This window comes from Centroberyx gerrardi, chromosome 9 (genome assembly GCF_048128805.1).
Source record: "Centroberyx gerrardi isolate f3 chromosome 9, fCenGer3.hap1.cur.20231027, whole genome shotgun sequence".
NCBI lineage: Eukaryota > Metazoa > Chordata > Actinopteri > Beryciformes > Berycidae > Centroberyx > Centroberyx gerrardi.
The window spans coordinates 18,453,077-18,477,485 of record NC_136005.1 but is presented as its reverse complement, the minus strand read 5'-3'; the positions used below and the strand labels follow the sequence as shown (position 1 = coordinate 18,477,485).

Genomic DNA, 24,409 nt, shown 5'->3' with positions numbered 1-24,409 from the left:
AAACATGCACAAAACAGTCTGAGATAAGCCAAGATTTAAAAAGTCTACAGATATTATGTTACTAGTGAACATTATCTGCACTTGGCAAGAAGGGAGAACACATACCACTTTCACCATGTGATTATAATGTACTTCATGTGACGTACTTCCAACTAAAACAAAGACCAACTATATGACATAAATTATTTAGCCTATTATTATTTCATGATGAATTCCATCGGTGATAAACCTTCATGTCCTCGGAGAGCACAAAAAACATGCTGGAGAGACTGATGCATAAGCCTAGAAAATAGGGTATACAAACTGAAACCCCACAGCTTGGCAACAGTGAAAATTTCCAGTTATGCAGTGTTGATTACTTGGCCTAGATACAACAATATGGATTATTCTTATCCCCGCTTCTCCGAGTGATGTGATGCATCATGGGGCATAGGGTTTCTAAGTTCACTGGTTTACGTAAAACCATGTACAGTAGTAGCAGAAATCCAATGCTATGCTGCTATCATGCTGAGGTATTTGCATAAGACGAACACCATGTCTGTGATTAAATTATGCCCTCGTCATTTCGTCTGTAATTATTACAAAATCAAATGATGTTCGATTTTGTCAGCAAGATTTTACGTGTTAGAATGCCGGGAACAAGAGCAAGAAAGCATAGGTGATTTATGGATTTCATGGGGATTTTGTAGACTCTCTAGTTTCTAGCAGTCATGGTCCTATTTGGCAGGCCGAAAGGAAAAATTCAGAAAATTCATTATTAACCCATCATTGAAGCGAAGCAGTTCCAGATTGATTAGAAGTAATTACTTGACTGCAAACCAAAAACCAAATGAAATCCGGACTGAAAGCTACTGGCCATTCACACAACACTAAAGACCATGAAAATCTCCGCCTGCAGTCCGTGGGAGTAGCTAAGCAACCGTGCTGAAAGAATGCCTTTAGAATTCTGTCAACATTCTTTGATGGCTGCAGATTACAACTGGATCGGTTTTAAACTTCCAACAAGCCATAGGAATAGCTCCCTGAAAGAGTGGTGACTGGGAATGAGTGGCCTTACAGCATGCTATGTCAGAAACCATTAGCTTACATGCAGACTGACGTTTAAATGGTGATGCTATTCAAGGATTTGTGGGAGGAGAAAGTCGAATTCGCTTTCAACGATCCAGTTCATCCCACAATTGGTTGATTATGTTATTGTCCGGTTAAATCATGAACATCACACACTGGTATTTTAGGAAAAGACGTCAAAGCAGGAGCATAATCTTGAGAGAGGAAAATCGAAGCAAGCTAAAGCTTTCATGAGCAACTATGAATAGTCTGTTGCACAAGAGCCGTTGTTTATACATTAAGTTAGCCGTCAAGTGTTCTCCATAGCTTTCAGATTTAAGACTTAAAATACAACCTAGATGACAATGATACTTTTTCAGTCTTGATCCTGCACTTGAACAGCGATTGAATACAGTAATACCTCTTGTTTAGGACAATTTCAATTGCTACATCTTGTTCAGATTATAAAATCCTGACTGAAGATTTTGGAGTAGGCTGCTCCTATCTTTAACCTCCATTAGTAAACCATTTATTTTGTATTCGTCTGTGGTGGTGGTTGTTGTTGTGTATGATTCTGAACTAAAATAACCACAGGCCCACAGTAAAACTCAATATAATGTTTCAGAGAGTACCGATCTAGGATCTCTGGTCACATCGCATGAACATTTTTGAAGATGGAGTTCATAAATGATGAATGAATGGTAATAAATTGGTCAATCTTGGTGCTTGAAGCAAAGGTTACCAAGTTGACCTCTATGATGAAAGAAAATGAAAAGTGGGTCTTAAGTTGGGTACACAACATTTTAATTCCATCGTGCTTATTTGATTATTTTTATCATTTTATTACATTGCGCTTTATATCAAGAGTTTCAGGATTCATCTAGTTTGTTACTGTAACCGTATGTTAAATTAGACTATTGGGACCTTTAAGTGATGAATGCAGTTAATTCAGAAGTTAATTTTTCAGCATTCACAAAAAACCAAAGTTTTTTTTCTCCACAGCTTTGTGTTAGGAGAACATTTTCTTTGGACATTCCAAACATTTTAAGAGCATTTCTGGTTACTAACTCCACCCATAACTGTGTAAGCAGCAGCTTTACCAGGGCTGGCCTGGACCCAGTGCAATATACTGTACATTTGACACCATTTATCTGACATTGACAGGACAACGCCTCAATTTGCAACAGTCCCAGGCCTTAGCAAGTTTCTCCATGTGGTTCCTATGTTAATAAATGAAGAGTTTCGTTCCAAAATGGGATATCCACCATTTAAAGAAAAAAAAAAAAGAATGACACCCACTCTCCCATATTAACTGCTGACATGGAAGTTAAGCATATGGGTTAATACTGAAGTTAGGAGTCATCTTTGACATTTGCTTATAAGATTTTGAGGACAGAATCATTTTCAAACACTGCCTGACGAATTTCAGATAGCAAAACTTTTCCAAAATTGATATAGGCCGTTTGGGAATGAAACCCTTTATCCTAAACTAGACGGAAATCGAAACTCGAAACTAATAGGCGAAAACTGTAGCCTATGTAAACCGGTCCCAGACCAGCAGCTCGCTTATTAAAAGATTAACATGCATAAGTGGCCAAGTTTTGCGGCCTAACCCACTGTCAATCAGACCTGACTAATGAAAAGCCCGAGTGCTTTCTGAGTACAGTCCGCTCTCCTCTTACCTTGTCTACGCCCAGCAAAACAAATGCTGCGGAACAAGGAAGTTATGCACCTGTTGCTGCTGTCCTTTCATCTGCCTTTCATCATTTTCTACGCCCTCGATAATAACTCGGTAAGTAAATCTTCTGCATTATTGAATTAGGGAGACGTTGTCTACAGGCATCGTAAAGTCAAGTGCTCACTTATAGTATTTTTTTTTACTCGGATGCTGCTTTCGGCTGTGAAGAGCGAAGAGAGGCGGCGAGTTTAGTTTCGACAGTCGGGAAGTTTTTCATTTATTCAGGCAGGTGACAGCGGGGGAAGGTTTCAGGTCGATACGAAGTGGCTATATTGTAAAAGATCAGTTCAATCAATCAATCAATAGTTTGCATTAATTATGACCTCATTAGGCGTGCTCAAAATGTGTCAGAAGCTGTCGGTTATATGAAGTGGGGCCTCGCACCAGATTTCGCCTCATTTGCATACATCGGTGTTGTTGGTGTTGTTTTCAGGTGTTGAAGCACAATGATTGAGGCTGAGGAGGAAGGAGTGCAGGCTGTGGAGCAGGCGGATCAGCTGAGTCCCTCTGAGGTCCAGGAGGAGCCTCAGCCTCCACACACAGCCCGGCCTGAAGAGGAGGAGGAGAGGAAGAAGAAGAAGGAGGAGGAGGAGGCTGCCACCCCGTTACCCAGCACCCAGCCCCAGGAGAATCGCTGGGTGTCAGCACTGGACCAGTTCAAGCTCAAGAGGTTCTTTGTTTTGAGGGTAAAGACTTGCACATTTCCACTTGACACCATGGGCGTCTGTGCTGCTATAATGGGTTTGTAACACTAAATTGGCACAGATAGTCCCTCTGTCAGGTGTTTTAGGGGGCTCACCTTGCCAGGTCTAGGCTATATGTGAAATTTATTGTCATTTTTATTTTTAAATGCAGGAATATTATCCTTGTGGCCTGTGTTAGTGTAGCCACGATTTGTCAGAGAACACGAAACAAACAGTTCAAGCTTAAAACCACATGGTGTTCAACATAAACACATAGCACTATGATTGCTGGAATAACAATACTTAATGCTGCAGTAGGCATCCCATGCCCACCATAAATAAAACCGAGCCTTGCAGCTGCCAAGCCAATGCAACAGTGCCAACCGAATGTAAATCATTGATTTAATGTCAATTTGTCAGACAGATCTGCCACATTGACTCTAGACCTCCAGTATGTCTGGAGAGCAGCATTGGCAGCTCAGTCAAACATCCCATGCTGCCAAGCCAGCTCAGCACCCAGGCTCCGGTTACAGTAAGACTGTCAGGACCCTCTGGCATGAGCCCCCACCCTCACCTCCTTTAAATTCTTGAACTTGGTATGAAAAGGTTAAAACATAGTGTAAGTATAGAGTAGCTTGTTATAAAAAAGCCTAGATGGCATTGCAAAACAGGGAAGGCCTCGGTTGAAGTTTAGGATGTTTTTAATATTAGGCACTGAAGCTTGCTCTTGTGTGTTCAAATACCCGAGTTACTCATACATTTATACACAGAAGGTGCAGGCGCAGCTTTATTCATTTGTAATCATTTTTATAAAACAGAGCTGTATATGTTTTGTTTATTGTAATTCCTTTCGACACACAGTGGCTCTGAGATTTTCCTGGAGTACTGGGTCTCAACTGCATGTCTGCCTCACAGATCACACCTTAGGCTTGCTGTGTGTGTCCTGTGGGATTGTGACAATAGAAAATTAGAAAGTGACACCCATGTCTGTGTTTTTTCTCCTCAGCCTGGCACTCTGAATCAGGCCATTGAAGACATTGAGACTCTGGTGGATAAAGAGATAGATGGCAGCGTCTGCAGTATTTGGCTGATGGCAGAGTGAGTTCATGTTGCCGTGTTCCATACACAGCCTCATGTTCATGTCAGTATGCAGTATATCATTGTAAACGCAGAGAATATTATGAGCCGCTCTTTTCCGTCGTAAGTGTAATCTCTCTCATGGCCGCTCTTTAAGAGTGCTTCTCCCTAAGTGGCATTGGTTTGCTTCTGTAGAAGGGAATAGTTGCTTGTCAGTCTCTACGTATGTAATGATCATTGAAACACTTGGAGAGTAGGATGGTTTTTTTTAACAGATCCAAGGTCCAAGATGAAAGTTTCTCGAGTAGTTCCTTTTGATAGAACTAGTCCTGTATTCAGGGTCATAACACTCTAGCATATTTGATAAGGCTAGACAGATACCATTCATCGCAGTATCAAGTTATTGCAGAAAAGTGCAATGTCTGCATAGCCACAAAATGTTAATTTAGAAGGTGTTAAGGTGCTACTTTAAGACAAAAGAATATCAGCTATAATGATGATTTATGTTAAGTAGCAAGACATTTTAGAGCCAACCGCTGTCACAATTGTTCTTTGAGAGCCAGATATGAGGAATATTTCCTCAAATATTTTCATAGAGATGCCTACCTTTTACAATACCACAGAAAAAACAAATCCTTATCAATTAACCTTTCACCCAGAAATATCAATGTCCTTATCAAACCCCAAACTCCCGTATCAGTCTAAGCCTAATGTTCAGTAAATAAATCAGCGCAGAGGAAATGATGAAACTGAAATGAACACGGAGCAAAATGAAGTGACTGGAGGACATTTATCGAGTGCACTTGCAGATGTCAGGTTGTATCACTCCTGCACAAGCTTTCAGGAAACATTTAAAAGGCTGGCCATGTGATAATGAATAATACATCCCATTTATGCAGCTGCGTCCAACACACGTTAACATTTGTCCTACATTGGGCCTGCAGTTACTGTAGCTGCAGAAGCTACTGTGGGGTTCTTGCAACAAAAAGAGCGCATTATATGGAAATTCCGTGACACCACTGAATTTCCCCGAGGGAGACCAGTGAGTAATGTCATACAAGCTAACTGGATGAGAAATTCCTCAAAGCTCTCTTTGTTGAGCATGGTAGCTCGCTGTTGGAAGAGTCAGATATTTTTTTTAGACGGTCTCAATTCATCTGCTTCAGAAATACAGTATATGTATTTGTGAGGGTGAATCGTTAAATGTTCTTTTTCCTTTTGTGTCCACATTTGCAGTAGCAGTGCATAAACACATTACTAAAAGAGAAACTGAATGGTAATTGATGCAGATTCAGATTTATTTTCGCCAGGTACATATGCGCATAGGAGGAATTTAGCTTATGCAAATAGCAGATAGACAAAAACAAAACAATAAACAATAACAGTAAAGTGGCATCCAGTGCAATATACAGACACAAGCAATAGTCAATAAGCATATATTCAAGCAGTACTATTAGCAGTTAAAAACGAGAATAGCAGTTTTTAGAAGTTATTAGAAGTTATTGAAGTGTTTATTGAAAGGTGATCTAGTTTGTTTAAGCAGCTGACTTTGCCATTCCCTGTCAAAAGGGTCTGAAGCAGGTCCTGCAGAAGAGGATAACCGCAGCATCTTTCTCATGACTAACACTTTGTTGCTGTATCAACCTGGAGCCCCAGCGGCATGTTGGACCGCCCAGGGTGTGAACCTGGAGGCCCGTAACACCTCTGTGCCCATGACCCCTGTCTGTGCCCGGTCAGGTTAACTCATTTCATTAGCGCAGTCAGAGGTAATTCAGCTTCTTCGCCCCACACCTCTCATACGTTGCCTCGGCTGCTCGGTGAACTCGGTGAATCTTCTCGGCTTCGGGCTGCCGGCAGCGATCAGGAGCGTCTCACTCGGAGTCGGGCACGTGCGCCCAGCTCACCGGGGCGGTAAGACAGCGAGCCGCTCCAGCAGAATCCATGCCACCATGAATTAGTGGTGCGCACAGCGGTGAGGGACAGAGACATAGAGTCCATGTCTGAAGAGATGCTGTTTGGACAGCAGTTAATAAGACAAACCTTTTCTGGACAGATTTTTGGGTCTGGGCTTTGAAGAGAAAACAGAAGGCTACTTTGGTTAGTTGCGTCGGAAGGTGTTTGTTGTTAATTTTATCGATTTATTTATTTATTTTTGGTTGGTAAAACAAAGTTAGGGACTTTGAAATGCTTGCATGTATATTGTATGATCTTTGCCAAGGGCGTTTTGTGAAATCGTGAAGCTTTTGCAGTACATAATTGAGCGACTTTGCTATACATGTTTTTCTTATTAACTTAAAATAACTTCCTGCAGAATACACACATCCACAGATCCACACTGCATGCAAATACTAAAAACACATTCACACACTGACTCTAATACACATACAGAAAGTCACTCTCTACAATCTGATACCCGTACCCAAGCTTATCCCCCTTACACACACATAGTACATACATACCTATCACAAGAGGGGTCAGACTGCAGGGTCAGGCATTTCTCACACCTCTGTAGCAAATGTATCTTTTTCAAGGATACTTCCACATGGATGGACATTGGTTGTCATGGGGATTGAATCAGTGAATTTCCAGTCACAGGACAATCACCACCTGCCCATCTTGCCACACTGTACTACATGTTGATATCATGGGTACTAAGAGTCGTCATCTGAGCAGATAAATCCTGTTGGTTCATTCACACATGACTTCTAACAATATTCACTACACTAAAAATAAAGCAACCGTGGTAGAGAATTCAGTTTGTTTGCTTGAAAAGCTTTTGCGTTGAAAATATGAATAACAATATATGGGCGACAGTTATCTCATTATAAAGGAAAGTAAGTGAAATGCTCTTACTGTAGGTCTCACATTCACTCTGTGGTTGTTGCTCTTTCAGGGTGGATCACTGGAACAACGAGAAAGAGCGTGTTGTGCTCATCACAGACAACTCTCTCCTGGTCTGCAAGTACGACTTTGTGATGTTCAACTGTGAACAAATCCAGAGGATCCCGCTCAACTTTGTGGACCGCATCTCCCATGGCACCTTTACCTTCCCCAAGCGCTCTCTGCTCTCGTGAGTTCCCTCGCCCTCACTGCACCCGCCCTTCAACAGAGAACGTGTGCCTCCTATTAGAGCTGAACAATTAGTCAAAACAAAAAATCAAAATCGCAAAATCAACTTTTGCAATTTCCAAATCACAGAGGCTGCAATTAATTGCTTAAGAGAGAGTTGGGTCCAAAATGGATTCCTGAACAAGGTGTTTTAGAGCTGCAGGTAACCTTTAGTTCATGAATCAAGTACAATATTGATGATTCTTTTTAACAAAATCACTTTTCTTCAAACAATTGTAAAGTTCCAAAAAAACATATGACAAGAAAAACTTTTGATGTTATGAATCACCGTTTTAATCACAATTGCAGTTTTCTGTCAAATACTCACAATTAGATTTTTTGTCAGTATCTTTCAGCCCCTCCGATCCATAACACCTGCAGCTTTTCTGAGGCTACATGCCAGGTTGTCTACAAGAAAAGCCCCTTAATTTCATGTAATTTGTGTAGGGAAATTTATTCCAGCGAACTTCAGCTTTGCATATTCAGCAAAGCCTTCGTCTGTTTTTTCTGCATTTGGCAGCAGACATTGTCCGCTTTGTGCAGAACATAATTCATGACCCTGGAACTAGGCCAACCTATTCAAAATACATTGTAAAGTGCCAAAAATGCCTGGATAAAATGTTCTCCATTCCTAAAAAGTTGACTTTTTGGAGATATGAGATTTCTGCAGGACACTTACCTGTTACTGTGTTGTAAATGTCGTCTTTTTAATGTTGTCTATTTGCTCTTTGGGCGTCACCTGTCTTGTAGAGCGAGGAAAACATTTCTGAAGTGAGTTGGAGGAATATGGCACTGTAACCTGATAGAGACAAATTCACTGGCATGTGGACAGTGTGCAAAATAGTATTGTGTCCCAGAGAAAGCCTGGGCAAAGCTGTGTCTCTCTTTATAGCCTTTATAGCTTTTTTTTTGTCTATTTCTTAATAGGTCTACTTTAAAATGCTCTGTGTAGAGTTTTCTCACAAATACATTGGTGATAAGTGTGTTGCTAATTAAAAGAAAAAAAGACTACACAATTTGGCGCATTACAAATGTTAGCCCTAATTATCTGCTTCATGCTCTGAGTTGCTCCGCAACGGCACAATTCCCTGCAAAAAAAATATCCCTTTTGGCGGATGGTAAACCGCTAAGTTCTGCCTCAAAATGTGTCTGATCCTATTTTTTGCTACAATTTTAGTGTTTCACAAGTAATTTAAAAGTAATATATTATCCAAAGAATCCTATATGTATCAAATTTAATGAGAAAGTTGGATCTGTGGTATCTTTAATGAATTCAGAAGAATTAGAGTATGCATGATTTACTCAACAGGTATTAGCAGTGAGAAGCTGAGAGGCATCTAGGCGGTGAGCGGGATGCAGGGAGACGATTGGTGCAAAGTTAGACGGGGTGGAACGAGGGAAGCGTATAGAGTAGTGGAGCTGAGAGGAGAGTGTGTGTGTAGAGAGCTTTTTTGGGGCAAGGAGTGCATAGCTGTCACTTGGAGCTGTCACTTAACTGATTAGTGGCAAAATTAATGTAGTCCTTTCATCCAAACCTTTTAAAGATGGCTCAGGGGACACCAAACCAAGTAAAACTAATTTGATGAATAAAATGTAATGTGCTGTGAAGCGCTTAGAGAGGGCGGCCTTTATTGGAGGCTTTATCTCTGCACATTACGTTAAATTATAAATAAAACGCTAGTGAAAACCACCCGGGAGTCCAACAGTAAAGAGACGGTTTCAAGTAAAAAGACTCAGGCACAGACATCTCCCCCCTTCTGTCTTCATCTTCACCACTCTCTCTCTCTCTCTCTCTCATTCTCTCACTCTGGAAGTCTCTCCTTTTTTCGCTAGGTCAATCGTTTCTTCTTATGTTTTGCAGAAAGTGATCCGCAGTTCAGTACATGGATATATGAGAAAAGAGTTCACTCAAGTACTGTAACAGTACATTACTTTTGTTTTCCACATCAAAAATGAATGTGAGGAAAAAGTACAAACTGTCAGATACTGGGGAATTTCTGGCCTTTATGTTAATGTTACTTTAATCTTTTAAAATTATCATTATTATTGATGTAACGGACCTATAACATGTTAGAAACCCACTTCAACACACACACAGGATTATTCATTCATCTATATTTCACAGTGACATCAACAATTGCTATCAGCTGTCCCTCAACTGCCAAAAGTGGAGTCCTTTCTCTACTGTGAGTGAAGTGTTGACTGACTGGCCCAGAGACGCCACTGCATCATGCTTTAGGAAAAACATATTGACAGCTTGTTTTGATCAAGAATTCTATTGGAAAATTGACTTAGAAAGTTACCATGTTCAAGTTGTCCTTTTGTAATTTGAGGCACAGCGGTGATGGGTCGGGTTGCACTCAAGGCCTTTCAGAAAATGTCAAAGAAATATACTGAGTCTTCAATTTTGATATATCAAAAACCTGAGACAGTGAATATATTTTGTCCCACAGTATTCACTTAACATCACTTTGGCTTAAACTTTATGATCTGGCGATCAGAGGACCAACCATAACAACTGTCATTTATTATCATGGAGGCCACAAGTACCTAAAATCAAAAGCTGAATATCTGCACCTTTTCCTCATGTTCATCTTTTGATGTGAAATCTAAATTATATGACTCAGCTGCATCTTTAGGTCATTGTCACAATACTGACACTTGACCGTACCTCTTGAGGTGTCAGTGTTCATATTCAGCAGTGTGACAATAGAAGGTATTCGCAACATGATTTGCCTGGTCACAGTTGTCATTTGACCACCTGATGTCAGTGTCTGCTTTTGATAGAGACATTTTAATGGAGGAACGTGCCACATCTTATTTCCTGATCTGATTGATGTTGTCATGGCTGAAAGGACCTGTATGTAGGACAGAATCACGTTCTACAACTGGTACTGCTAAAAAGCCCTTCTGCAACAATGTTTACAGCAACTTTGTAAGCATTGTATACTATAAATGTCACACCTACACAGTTGAGGTAGAAAAGTTACATACAATTAAATACAATTTTGTGACCACACTGAGGCAGTTCATTGCCTTAAATGTTGCAATATTGAGCCAGAGTGTTGTCCACACTCTGCTTTGCTTTAACACCGATGGCAATATTACATGATAATCCTTTTCATCGACATCATTATTGTTTTCAGCTTACTATTTTGCAATGGCATCTTACAGCATTTGACTGTACCATGCAAGGCAACTGAAAGGTCTTTGGCTCCACTTAGTGTTTGAGAAAACATCCACAGCTCCACAGATGCATGCCATCTTGACCTGATGTTTGTGCACTGTAGGTTTGATGCTAAAGGATGGATGTTTTATGTTTTGTGGATTCAACTGTGTTGTGCAACTTGGATTCCCTGGGATATATTTTGCAATAGAAGTGAACTTGCTGTATTGCCAGGTTCCCATCTCCTTCCCTTGTTCAGAATGTTTGACCTGAGTCTTCCCCTGGCCATCAGCTCCAGAGTAAAGAACATCACATTTCCTCTATGGAGTGTCTTATTTGGCATCAATATTCTGTTTCCTGTGTGTGCTCCATCAGCCTCCCAAAACTTTGATGATGCCAATAGAAAGTGTTGTGGGAGTGGCAGTATTTTTAGTCACCGTGATTGTGTTTTCATCCCACATTCTCCAGGTGCACCCAAGACGTGAAGTGCAGTGTATTCTGCATCTGTGGGGAAAGATGTGTTTTAAGTGCCTTCTTTCCAAACCGTCTAGACAAGCTAATTACTGCACTACCCAGCACATCATTCAAATGCCATTTTTTTTTATATTCCTGTCTGAAAGAGTCGGGTGTGGAGATTTAAAGAAGCCCCACAAGAGGTTCCTTCAGTAACTGTTGTGAAAAAATATCTATGAAGGTCGGAAATAATCCCCGCACTGCACCCCTGTGTCTCTCACCTGATCAGACGCACTTTGTCTGAATAAGGCTTTAGAGTGAATGATGCCCTATTTAGCCCCCACCTCCAAATAGAATTATCTGAATTTTACTGTTTTTCCTCACATAGTCAATTATTAAACTATCACAATTACACTTTTTATTTTTCAATGTAATTATTTGCCAATTGTTTAGTAAATAGATCATATGTGAGTAACTTCTCAAAATCACATATACAGCTGGCCAGTTTTGTATCAGTTCTTCCTGAATGTCAGACCTGCTTAAAATATCGAGGGCTTTGGAGCCAATTGCGATTTTGGGCGAATATGAGTATTATATATCAATTGAAAGGTCTCAGCGAGATCTTTTCAGTGCCAAAAGGACACAACTGAAATCATGACCCATACGTTTTAATTAAACAAAAACTGAAAACCTTAACAGTAAAAGTAGGGTTTTGTTTGCTGTCAAAAGGGCATAACTGCACTTACGCCCTTTTGACACCTAGCAAAACCCCACTTTTGACACTGAACAAGCATTGTGGGTAGAGGATTCTAACAGCACTTAGGTCAACTCAAAATGCATGCTGACGTAAGTAATGCTAGCATGGCAGCATGATCACATCATTTTTAGTATCCTATTCATATCCTAATTAATATTCTAGGTCAATATTAGATGAATGTAAATATGTTAATATTCCCATGAAATACTTAGGCCTATAGATTCAAAATGTTATTTTATAATGTTAGGAGTGTGAACTGGTCAAGATGAGCTCTGATAGTAAGACTGCTGGTAGCTGAAGTTATCCCTCAGTGTTATGAGGAGTTTTACAGGTCTTTGAATGTCCCAGGACACATCAATAAGTGATGTGTCCTGGGACACATACAAAAATGTATTATACTAGCAAAAGAAAAAAAAAGTAGTAGTTTAGAATCAAAAGTAGTTTCTTATGTCTATAGAGGTTTATTAAAAAGGTTTATTAAAAGTTTTTAACAGAAAAAATGTATCAATCAATTTGATATGTTCCATTTAGCCTACAATTTTAAAGGCCTTGGTGAAAGTTGCTGAGCATTACTTCAAGATAAAGATATTCATTCTGATCTTGTTTTATATTTCAGTGTTGATTGAAGTGTAATTGCTAGATTTGTATTAAAATGAATGTGTTTTACAATTGTTTACTTACATACGCCCATATTCTGCATGGCTGTATTGGGACAATGTTTGTGCCAAAAAGGCGTATTTCACTCTTTTGCCATTTTTAAAAAAGTTAACAAATATAATTCAACTTAAACTGTAGCAGTATTGTTTTTATAGTAATGCTCAATCTGATAACACAAAAAGTTAAAATATTGTGCTTAGTATGTGGTAACGGCAGCTGATCCAAGTTTGATCAACATTTGTTTTGGCTCTCCTGTAAAATCTACTATAACGCACTTACGCCCCTTTGGCTCCAAGCCCTCGATATGATCATCATTCTGTTTGACATGACCACGCCAGTAGAAACCAAAGCAGCTTGCACATTCAAACAGCAGAGGGCAGTCAGTACATAGTAGCCACTTCAGACATCATGGAGGAAACTTCACCAGATGTTCATTTAGCCACTGGCACACTGTAATCGGCATGAGAACTGGGAAAGTCAGATTTGAGTGTGGAAATATGTGCTTTACATGAATATAAATGTAAATAATGTCTGTGCTGATGTTGAAGTAAGCATTTTCGTCCCTCAGCAAGGAGACTGGTGTTTGCCAGTGAGCAGGGTGTGCTTTTTGAGAGGAGACACACACCTGCAATTCTCTTTAAATGAGCTTTGAGGTCTGAGGCCACACACTATTGTCTTCACTCCACCATCAAATCGAACTATGTTGTCAAACTTGCCATTCAGTAAAAAGCACAAGAGAAAGATGTCAAACCACAGTATTGTAGTAAGGGCTCTGATTCCAGCAAAAAGCAGGAGCGTCCAGAAGATCCATTAGAGGCGTCAGAAATGCGGGATTAACATTGTAGATATATCTGAGAAATCAAGCATCAAGGTGACTTCACTTTACTGAATAGTTGCAAAATAGTTCTACTACTTGTCCCTCCGGTAGCTTGTTCATCATCACAGAAGTTGAGATTGAACACTTGCTGCTTTTCCTTGCCTGAATGATTGATTCCCATTAATTCTGACTACGACTGCGCTTTCATGTAGAGGACGCTCGCTGCAGGAAGTGCAAAGAATTGAAGACAGGCTATTATTTTCTCTGCAAACTAAGATGCAACAACTGAATTCTTTATACAGCTGACACAAGTTATTGCCAGGTATTCTAGCTATAGCTGTAGCCTGTCTCCTGTTTCAACAATAAAACCCAGCAGGCACATCCCAGGCTTGATCAGGTGCCGGACAGAAAAACAAAGCATAGAACAAGAGTAGAGAGAAAGCTGCTCCCAGGTTGTATGAATTTATAAACACCACTACATTATATAATGTTTTGAGCACACCGCTCTTCATCAGACATTCCAAATTCAAACACTTTGGGAGCAGCTTTCTGTGTGCAGGATTAATAAAGTTCCTATCTATCTATCTATCTATCTATCTATCTATCTATCTATCTATCTATCTATCTATCTATTCACATAATCCTACTTCTATCTCTTCTTAACTCTCACATAGATCCTGTTGAATGAAACTGTAGAGTGGCTTGTTGGAGGGATTGGCTGCATGGATGGCTGACAACCTTGCAGGCTCTATTGAGCAATCAGAGCATTTGTTTGTTGGCTCTGAGACAATGTGGGACACTTGCCATGACAACTGAAGCTTGGGCCTGATATTTATCTTGTGTGTTGACTTATGAGTCCAAAGCCCCTGAAAGCGCAGTGAAGGAATTTTTAGTCGCTTGCCCTAAAGCTTAACTAAGAATACAGTGGTTCTTTTACGCACGTGTGCTTTTCGTATAAATACCTGTGTTAAGGTGGAAGTGCTTTCAGAGGGGCAGCAGAAGGTGGATTTTCTCAATTTGACCCGTGCTTTTTGGAGCAGTTTGGTCAAAAAGTTCGTATGCGCGGTTTTAGAAATTTCACTGACGCAAATACTATCCCTGAGAAACTCCTGAATGACATCATACAGGTTCAGTTTACTTCTGCCATTTCTTCCTTTACCCGACTGTTTCCAAGATGTGAGGCTCAGTGAAAGTCCAAACCCCAGATCTGCCACATAAACACCGTGAAGACTTCCAAGGCCTCTGGCTGGAAAGCCCAGCCCTGCTCTGCCTGTTTGGGCTGGTCCTCTCCCAGTGATAGCTTACCTGTGGAATTCTCCAAAGCTTTTTTATATCCCCATTTATACAAGGCCAATAGCTCTGTGCTCTTACAAAGGGAAATGTGTACAAACGTAACCCCCCATCCTCACTCGCTTTTGGTGAAATATAATCAGTCTTTTAGCCCGGGCTTTGCCTTTGTACCACTCTGAGTTTTCCTTTCCTCCCCTTTTCTCCCAGCACAATGTTTTTTAGAAGAAGCACACAAAGTTCAGGAGTAGCATTGTCATTTTGAGAGCGCTTGTGTAAACAGGGCTAGATGATTGCATTATAATGCAGCCCCTCCCTGGGACCGTGACATATCAGCAACTGCACCACTATTGTTTAGCCTCAGGTGTTTAATTCTGGTTGGCAGGAAGTGCTCTTGCGCAAGATGTGTTCTCGATGTGGTAAAATGAGGACATGAGCATGACAGATCGTTAAGGAAATCAGGACACTCTTGGGAAATAGGCTGCATCCTGATTTATTTATTCAGTTATCTTTTTTTATCTAACCAGGCAGGTAAATTATAGATTTTTTTTTATAGATTCTTTTTACAATTACAGACTTTTTCATTCTTGTCAATCAGTGCAAACTAGTTAGCATTAGCAAGCAAGAATCATAGCTCTAATTCCATCATAAATTGATATTAGAGCTGTTGACAGAATCACAAAAATTGTTACCGAAATAGTTATTTTTTCAATTGGCATAACAAGTTACACTTTATGAGCATCCTTTATACAAAGTAAAAATTGAGTATTTTTAATACATTTGTTTTTTCTTTTTATGTGTGTCAATTTTTTTCAAGTTCTGAAACTTGTGTACAGCAAGGCTCAGGGTTAAATCTGGTCAGTGCTCATTTCTGTTCACTGGGGCGCAGGACTGTCATCAACAGCCTCTACCTGTTAAACCGGCCTCAAGCCAACATACCTTCAAGGTCAAGGTCAGGCAGTGGTTATTAGACAGGGTTATGGAGTAATGGGGATGTATGATGTATGTATGTTATGTATGTTTGTATGTATGTGTGGTAATGTTGAGGTCAAGTATTGGGAGAGCTATTTATTGTATTGTGTAGTTATGCTATAGTCTTGTGCTTTGATATTCTTGTGTAACTTGATATTCCTATTCTCATTAGTATGTACTTTCTATACTTATTTTGGTTGAATTTTAAAAAATATACTGTATATGATAACTTGCTGCCACTATCTTGCTACTGAATTTCATTTGCAATCAAGGACCACATTTGCAACTTGACCGTCTATTAGATGCATCGTATATTGGTGCTCGCATTTATATTTTTCAAACTAAACCAAACTAAACTAAACTAAACTTCTTGATACCAATCTTCAGTGTCTACATACTGTGGTACTTGGGTTGAGCACCAAACCCAAGTGGCTGTGCATCCACCATACAGCTCAGAGGTATTACATAGGCAACAAGAATAGATTTCTGACTTATAAAATACTTTCCTCTCCCTGCCAGAGAGACTGCCAACAAGCAAAAGTTACCAAATGCAGCTTTTATCTTTCTAACAAAAGCAAATGGCCAGCTTTTGTTGACAAAATCAACATAAATGTTTCAACAACGACCATGGACTATGAAATGATGAAATCGTGATATGCATCTTTGATATTCTCTCCAATCTGTGTGTGTGTGTGTGAGAGAGAGAGAGAGAGAGAGAGAGAGAGAGAGAATCACCAACATTCTTTGTTTTTTTTTCCATGTTTTTTGATAGATAAGCTTATTGTATTTAAAAGAGAAGGTTCCATGTTTTCTAATAATACAAAATGACTTAGCAACATCCATTATGGAGGAAATTACTCCTTAGAAGTGGGATACAGAAACAGAATTCTCCGCATTTTTTTCTGAGAGCAAATCTTGTCGCCCACATTTAGAAAATGCTGTGTTGCAAGACTCCAAACCAAAACAAAACAAACCATTGACAATGTTTTGTCAAAAGTACCTGGCCGTTTTTCTGTAAAAGTGATCTACTTTAACAATATTCCTTGTGGTGTTCCACTACATATGTAATTATGTTCGATTGGGTATTCAAACCTGTCACTGCAGGTTTTTCAAGCAACTGGTTTGAATCAACTTTTAGCCAGTAATTGTTCACATTCTTTATTAAAACAGGTGATCATCAGCTGAGAAAGAGGTATGGCCGATGATGTAGCTAAAAATGCCTAAAATCCATCATCAGGTGCCTCCACAGTTAAAAATCATAGCTAATAGATCCCAAAATGATATGATATACTAGAAAATACATACCATGTTTTCTTTGGGAAAACATGGTATGTATTTTCTAGTGTATCATTCAAAGTAGAAAGCATCTTCAGTCAAAACCGCCTGTCACACTTCTCAAGTTGCATGCCCATAACTCTAGGAGCATAGATGGTATGTAAGCAAAATATTTGCCTTGTATATAACAACTGCCCCCAAGGCTTGCAGAGGGAGATACTGCATGGACCTCACACTTGGTGAAAATATGAAAGACAACCTCATTTAACTGCTGCTGCAAATCTGTGTGGGCACAGCAGACCTTTCGGCATGAGAAAAAGATTATTTATTTTTGGGTTATGGACAACAGCGATGCCGGGCATCCATTAAATGTCTAATTTGATTTGTATGGTCTTGTTTTCGAAAAATGTAACATCTCACTGAGAGAGCATGAGAAGAACCATTGAAGAAAATGTATTTCCATTTCCTACAGGGCAATAAAAAGTCACTCAGGGGTTAGAGTGGAAATTAATGCATTGGAATATTGGCTTAACTTGCATAAAACAAGTTTTAACATGGCTTAAATGATAGCTAGAAGTAATTGTGATAATTTTCAGTGTTAATTGACTGACTTCAGTGAGATGAAAGGATCTTCTCTTATTCTCTTGCTGTCTAAGTGTATCATCTCAAATAGATTCAAGTTTATGTAAATATTGTACAGGAGGGAGGGGTGTTTTGAGCTTCAGCGGTGAACTTTATCCGACCCTGTGTGTTTTGAATAGCAGCAAAGATACTGTATTCCTCCCAGGTATTAGTCTTGGAGACATGAGAGGCCTAGATAGTTTTTGATGGACAAACAGTAAATAGAGTATTGTGGAGAGCTTCACAGAGCGCAGACCAGCGCCAACATCATTTCAAAGGGGGAATCTGCAAGTGTTAGGAGCTCCGTTTGCTCCCAGACAAATGGAGTCTTCTGAGGTTTCATCAGGCTGGAAAAAAAGATATGGCCCCAGGGCTTTTCATTAAAACCTATTTACTTTAAAATGACTAAAGAAAGAGCAGCAAAAGAAAGAGAATATGGTGAACAGACGGTAGATTATCTCTAAACCTGGCAAACATCAGATTGCCCTCAGTGTTGAAGATAGATTAGTGACATTTTTTCTTTATTCTAACATTGTTACCATGAAGCCCAATGGGTCTTAAGGTCAAGCAGTCTTCTTTAGGTAAATAATATGACATGGTATGAATATGGTAAATAATAATGTAATGTTCCATAGAGGTGTAGTTATTCCACATCAGAAGGTAGCTGTACATTTTTATGTGTGCACACAAATGACATGTTCTTGTATTGGCCTATAATGTCAACAGTCACTTTATTTGACCATCCTTAACCTTTATGCATTTCTTTTTCTGTGTGTCAGTGGGTTTAAAATCTATGGGGCAAAAGCAATTATGTGACAATATGGCACCTGAATAATAGCATCTACACTTGTAAAACCCAGTATAAGACTTAAGTCCTATAGCCTGTCATTTATAATATGTAAATAATAATAATATCTACAATATAATATAATAACTAAATATAAAATATAGATATTTCTGGTTATGGCCAGAGGCGATGAAAGCACCCGCATTCAGAGTTTTGTATATAATCAACAGTGGAGAACAAAACTAGGCCGTGTTTGCAGAAAGCAATAATTAATATAATTGATCTGATGAAAACATAAACTGTGGAATGTGAATTTGTGTGACACAGCTGAGTTAAATGCATCACTGACTGGTTCCTCTGTCCCGTGGTCTTGGTGTGTTCAGGAGAGAGGGCGAGGGCGTGCGTGTGTTCTGGGACAGGCAGAGAGAGCCCTCCTTCGCCTCCAGGTGGAACCCCTTCGCCACCGACTATCCCTTCATCACCTTCACTTACCACCCTGTGAGGAACGCCAGTGACAAGTTTGTTGCCCTCTGTGAAGTAAGTCAAAGCGCTGCTGCAAGACCATCAGCGACAGAGTGTGTCATTATTTCATTTGTCAGCACATGTTGTCAGCAGAAACATTTGTAATGTAACAATATGGTTTGCCATTTGTTTTAGTCACATTTCCCTAATCCAGCAAACGTCTCTTCTTTAGACCAGTAGGTATTTATACTTTCTGTATCACTTAAAAAAAATAGCAGCTGTAGTGAAATTCATCATCCGGGCGAATGAGTCATCAGACGCCCAGAGAAATTACTTACTTGGAATTAGGTACCAGATATCATCTGTGTGTAATCTGTCCTTTTTGACCTACATAGAAACCAAAAACGGACACAGATCTGAATTCTAGTACTGCATGGTCATTCACCATTTATACCACACTCTTCTAACATGACATAAAACATCATGATAGCTTTGATTCTGTTGACACAGAGGGGGACATTATGTCAAATCACAGCCTGGCGGAGTCAAACTGGTGTGCAAGGACCTGGAAGCAAATCTAAGAATGCAATGTAATGCAATGCGTGTCTCAGTCCTCCATCACTTGAGAATGAGAAATGTGCCTTGTTGGGCCCCTTAGGTGCAGACAGCTTAGGCATCACAACAGATGGGTGGTTTGGCAGAGACTTTGACTCTTGACCTGCACCTCCTTCCTCCTTCTCCCTACTCCCCGCTTCCCTCCCAGCTTCACTTGCCCCCCTCCAGCAGGAGATCACCTCCTAGCTGTTAAATGTGGCCCATAGTGCTGGTCAGGAAACTTAGTCAGGTGACCTCAGATCATCGATCAGATCGACGTTTCTAAGAAGGAACAGGGGGAAAAAAGAAATAAATGTGATTTCTGATACGTAGATCCTCCTGCCCTCCTGTCCGCAGATCCAGAACTTCCAGGAGCAGCTCAGACAGGCGGCCCAGAAAGCCCACGCCATGAAGCCGGTTCCTGGGAAGGCCAACGGCGTCCTGGTCCTGAACCAGCCCATCCACGTCGAGGCGTACGTGGGCGTCATGTCTTTCATCGGGAACCAGAACAAACTGGGCTACTGCCTGGCTCGAGGAAACATCGGGTTCTAAGCTCTTCTACATTGTATTTAATGGTTCTTTGTCTTTATTCCCAAATTGTTTACTATTTATAGGTTGCTGAGTTTCTGTTGATTACTCGTTGTTTACAGATGTGGATGAGTCAAATTCTTTAAAATTCTAGATGGATTAGCCAAAGGTTTTTTCCATATTTGTGTTTTTTATGAGGTGTGCTTCTTCACAATGAGGCCTAGCTTCTCAAAGTGTTTAAATTACTGTGTGATCTCCTCCACTGCTTATTACCAGTGCGTGGTGTATGAATACTCGAAAATATCCACATTTCAACACGGCTCTTCACTGGATGACGGATCCCCTGCTGCTCTCAAGGAGCTTTGTGTTTGCCTCCTCAGTGATATGGTAATTCAACTCTTTCGCAATGGGAGCCCTTTCTTCCTCCCCCAGTTTCCCTGTTAAAAGCTCATTCCCATGCCACTCAGCTCCTTAGAGATTCACTGGAGCACGGGGGCACATTTGTCAGTTTAGTTTTATCATTTATAGTGTATTATTACAGTGCGCAGGGTGCTGGAATTTCCCCCAGATTTGCTTGTTTACCATGTATCTGTCTGCCTTGTTTGGTTCTATCTGTTCTTGTAAAGTTCTGTTCTTGTTGCCACAGACAAGCAAATGTGAGCCTGTGTATCGTTCTCTTTTCTTCTGTGGTATAATATATGGATGTTTCTAAATTCAGTTTTTTTTTTTATTCCAAGCTTTTTTTTTCTTTTTAAATTTGAATATGGCCAGATATGACCCTGTTAATTTCCAAAGAACCGTTCTTATGACGCAGGTACAAATCAAACGTCAACACACAGTGGATGTCATTGAAAGAAAGGTGTGACCATATCCTGCATCAAACAAAAGAGTTATCCTTTCGGTTCAAGTTAAAAATCTTTTTGGTCTTTTTGGATTCCTCTGCACTCTGTTTAAATTAAATTATTAGTTAATTATCATACAAATACATTGACCTTGACCTAGATAAATTCTTATGTGACCTATTTGCTGAAAGGTTTGTTTAGTAAACCTTAGCAGTGCCTTTTGACCCCTCAGCAATGCCACCACTTGTGGTTCCCTCCTATTGTGGAAGGATCATATTAACACACACAATATTAAGAGCTTTAAAAGTGAAATGCAAGACTCATAAACTACTGTTTTGCTCACAAATTTCCCTCGTTAATGTGTAGCACATCCTTTTCTAAGTGACAAGTGTAAAACAAACAAACCAAGCCAGCGATGAATTTAGTTTTTGGCTATTCTCATCAGGAAACAAGGTCAAGTAGTGAGTGTCCCAGGAATACATACAGCTGTTATTCCAAAAGGTAAAGTATATGGTTAAGTTCAGCACCTTTAGTATCGTGTATCATCACCCTAGGGTCTGAAGGGGTTAACGTGCTTCCTCCCAGGATGAGGACGTGTCTCTAATCCTGGATCAAGCGCTGCTCTGCCCCGGAGCGAGGCACCTCATCTATATTTCTGATCTTCAAGTTGTAAAAGATGTACCAAAAAAAAAAAAAAAAAAACAGGATTAACTGCCAGATAAATGAGCATACATAAAGTAATGTAGTTTGGCCCCTCAAGAGAATTGCAGTAGAGTTTATGCAATTGGGTTTCTCGATTCAAAAAAGAACATGTAACTCTTTCATTATCACACAGTGCTGTATTTATTCTGTTTGGTTTCCATGGAGCACAAAATAATAATCATTTCAATCATGGTGTGAAATTCTTTTATTGCTCTGACTTTATTTTCGCTACAGGCGGGACAGAGAGCAAAACAGTTTGCAGTAGCGTGACAATAAAAACTTCACAGACCCCCATGTTACAAAACATTCAAAATAATGAAGCAATACGTCAAATTCAGCTATGCTTCTTAAGATGTAATGTTTCTGATTATTTTGTTTGCTGTTCAAACGAATGCAGTTTGCATGTTGTATCATGTTTCAGTATAATTAATCTAATTAGGCTTCAATCTGCCCTTTTCTCATCTTTTCTGTAACCCTTTATTTGATGGATAGTTAAGAGCCTCTCCTCACTTGGCTGTTGAACTTCTAGATGTTTTATGTGAGTCGCTTTTATTGCCAAGATATAGGGTGAATGTGGGCAGAAGTGCGTGCAGAAAGCAGGGGGGAGGGAAGGCGTGTCCCTTTGTTTATGTTCCATCTCTGTGCTTAGATGTTCCTTTTGCATTAGTAATCATTATGTTCAACCCTCAAGGTATTGCATCTGAATCAAAATCTGAGTTAGAATTGGTCAGGAGTTGCTCTTAACATTACAGGCACACACGTTATACTCAAGATTCATGAATGGGACAGGACAGATACTGGAACAACAATTTAATAATGCTAATAATGAATTTTATCTGTACTGCACTTTTCATTCACAATGAATCTCAAAGTGTATTAGGACATAATACACTGTACACAAATTCAAATATTGGAGTATAAATGACAAACATTTTCACCATGATATAGATAATGTAGTGAAAGTATCGCTTTAGTAATAAATAATGAATATCATTGTAAGCTACACAATAGTAACTGACAGCTAGCAATGTTTACAATGTGTACCAATTTATTATTTATTACTGGAACTATGCATGTCTACTATATACACAGCTATTGTTACATACAGTTACATACAATTCTGGCCTTCATTTAATACATTATGGTAAGGATAAGTCCTTCATAGTTTACAAATGAATGGGTCATTTCATGTGACTGTGTGGTGCATTTGACTTAGGAATCTGAGTAATTTAACTGTTCTTCATCACCTTTTGCTGTGCATTTAGAAGAGGTGTGTATCATTGGATTGTCAAAGAGAAATACATAGACTCACAAGATTAATGACTTTCAAGGCTTTCTAATGAGTGCATTCCATTCTGGAAAGGTAGGTTAGTGCCTGGGGCTAGAGAATATGGCTTGTGCTTCAGTCCAATTATTTTCCACTAGTATAACATCAAACTGATCAACTGGCAGGTTGCAGCACCTATCAAATTGCTATGGATTGACAACAGCACACACTTCTGACGGGGAACGCTAGCCAAAATGAAACTCTGTGTGTGTTTGACATGCCCCAAGAGAACTGAATTACACAACAAATTCTGTAAGCCACTCTGAATTATCTTGTCTTTCTGGTGCATGGCTTATTCTGGAAACACAATCAACATAAAATAATAGTAAGTGAATATGAACAATTTAGCTGAAGAAAAGACCAGATGTGATGCGTATCTAACAGATTGTATGGAGTGCTTTTCTTGGAGGTCAAACCACAGCGGAAGTGGAAATGTCACCCTTGTCTCCATGTCTAGCTAGACAGCTCCAAGTAGTTATTGTGCTTGATTGTGATGTGAGATGAGATTCCCATTGCCCTGAAGTGGAATTTGATTGGGAAAGTGAGAGGCTTAAAAACTCCCCATTAATGCTTGTGACCCTGGATGGCCCCGGCTAACAACCAGAGCTGCCTGGGATGCTTGGGGCGAGTAACATAAGACAAATTCTGTGAGACACTCTTGCGATCCTGGTGTGGCACGCAGTCTTCTCATCTCTCTGTAATACCTTCAAAGCCCTCATAGATATGCCAGCTTGGATACCAAGTTTCTTTTCACAGGTCATGCAACCTCAAGCCACCATTTTCATTTCTCTGACATCTCTGTGGCTTGTTTGTTTGGTAAACATGTTACACCTGTCATTGGAATGCTGGTTGCTAACGGGCCAAGTCCAACAGCATTTATTATATTCTATAACACTTTCCCTCTTCTCGCCTCTCTTCTTTTTCCATCTGTTGCCCTTGCAGCAGTGCGTACAGTAAGTGTGAAGGAGTGAATGTGTGTGAAAAAGTGTGCGCGTGTGCGCATGCATGCGTTTGTTCATGCATGTATGTGCATGTGTTTGCACGCACACGGATGTTGGCTACTGGCTACTGGGTAGTTGTCTGGATTGCTTTCATGTAATGGAGATAGAGATAGTGTTTTTATTTATCCCTCCCCAGCTGTCACTGTTGTGTCTGGACCCTGCGCTGAACTCAGGGTTATGGGACACTTGGAAAACTGTCAAATCCACTAACCCTCCCAACTATGTAGAATGTTAGAGTCCAGAACACACCCTGGATTCTTATTATAGAAAACAATAGCTATGAGGAACATGCAAGAAATGTTTGACCTGTTTATCTGAATGTGCCACTTATATATCTTTGTATACAGTTGAAATCAGAAGACTGGCAATAAATAGTTATTAATTAATAGTTGCGATTCTTTTAATAATGTCTTCATTTTTATCTTTTTTTAAATCCAAGGTACATTTAATCATCATCTAGTGTGCGTTCCTATGTAGGGAAAAGATGATGTGATATTATTATAATATT

The 24,409-nt window shown here is 39.8% G+C and overlaps 1 protein-coding gene across 1 annotated transcript; it reads left to right on the top strand.

Annotated features, from left to right (window-relative positions):
- Nucleotides 1-2,755: 2,755 nt before the first annotated feature.
- tprg1 (tumor protein p63 regulated 1) lies at nucleotides 2,756-24,369 on the top strand. Its single transcript, XM_071923468.2, has 6 exons — nucleotides 2,756-2,839; nucleotides 3,219-3,471; nucleotides 4,475-4,566; nucleotides 7,439-7,615; nucleotides 18,829-18,982; nucleotides 19,859-24,369. Exons 2-6 carry the CDS (start codon nucleotides 3,232-3,234, stop codon nucleotides 20,051-20,053), a joined length of 858 nt encoding a protein of 285 aa, XP_071779569.1. The 5' UTR covers nucleotides 2,756-2,839; nucleotides 3,219-3,231; the 3' UTR covers nucleotides 20,054-24,369.
- Nucleotides 24,370-24,409: the final 40 nt, after the last annotated feature.

What these genes read in the sequence shown, in the direction of transcription:
- tprg1 (XM_071923468.2), top strand. Translation starts at nt 3,232, where the DNA reads ATGATTGAGGCTGAGGAGGAAGGAGTGCAGGCTGTGGAGCAGGCGGAT. An exon ending in AGAGGTTCTTTGTTTTGAGG is followed by an intron (nt 3,472 to 4,474) that starts GTAAAGACTTGC and finishes TTTTCTCCTCAG; the next exon opens with CCTGGCACTCTGAATCAGGC. An exon ending in CCCAAGCGCTCTCTGCTCTC is followed by an intron (nt 7,616 to 18,828) that starts GTGAGTTCCCTC and finishes TGGTGTGTTCAG; the next exon opens with GAGAGAGGGCGAGGGCGTGC.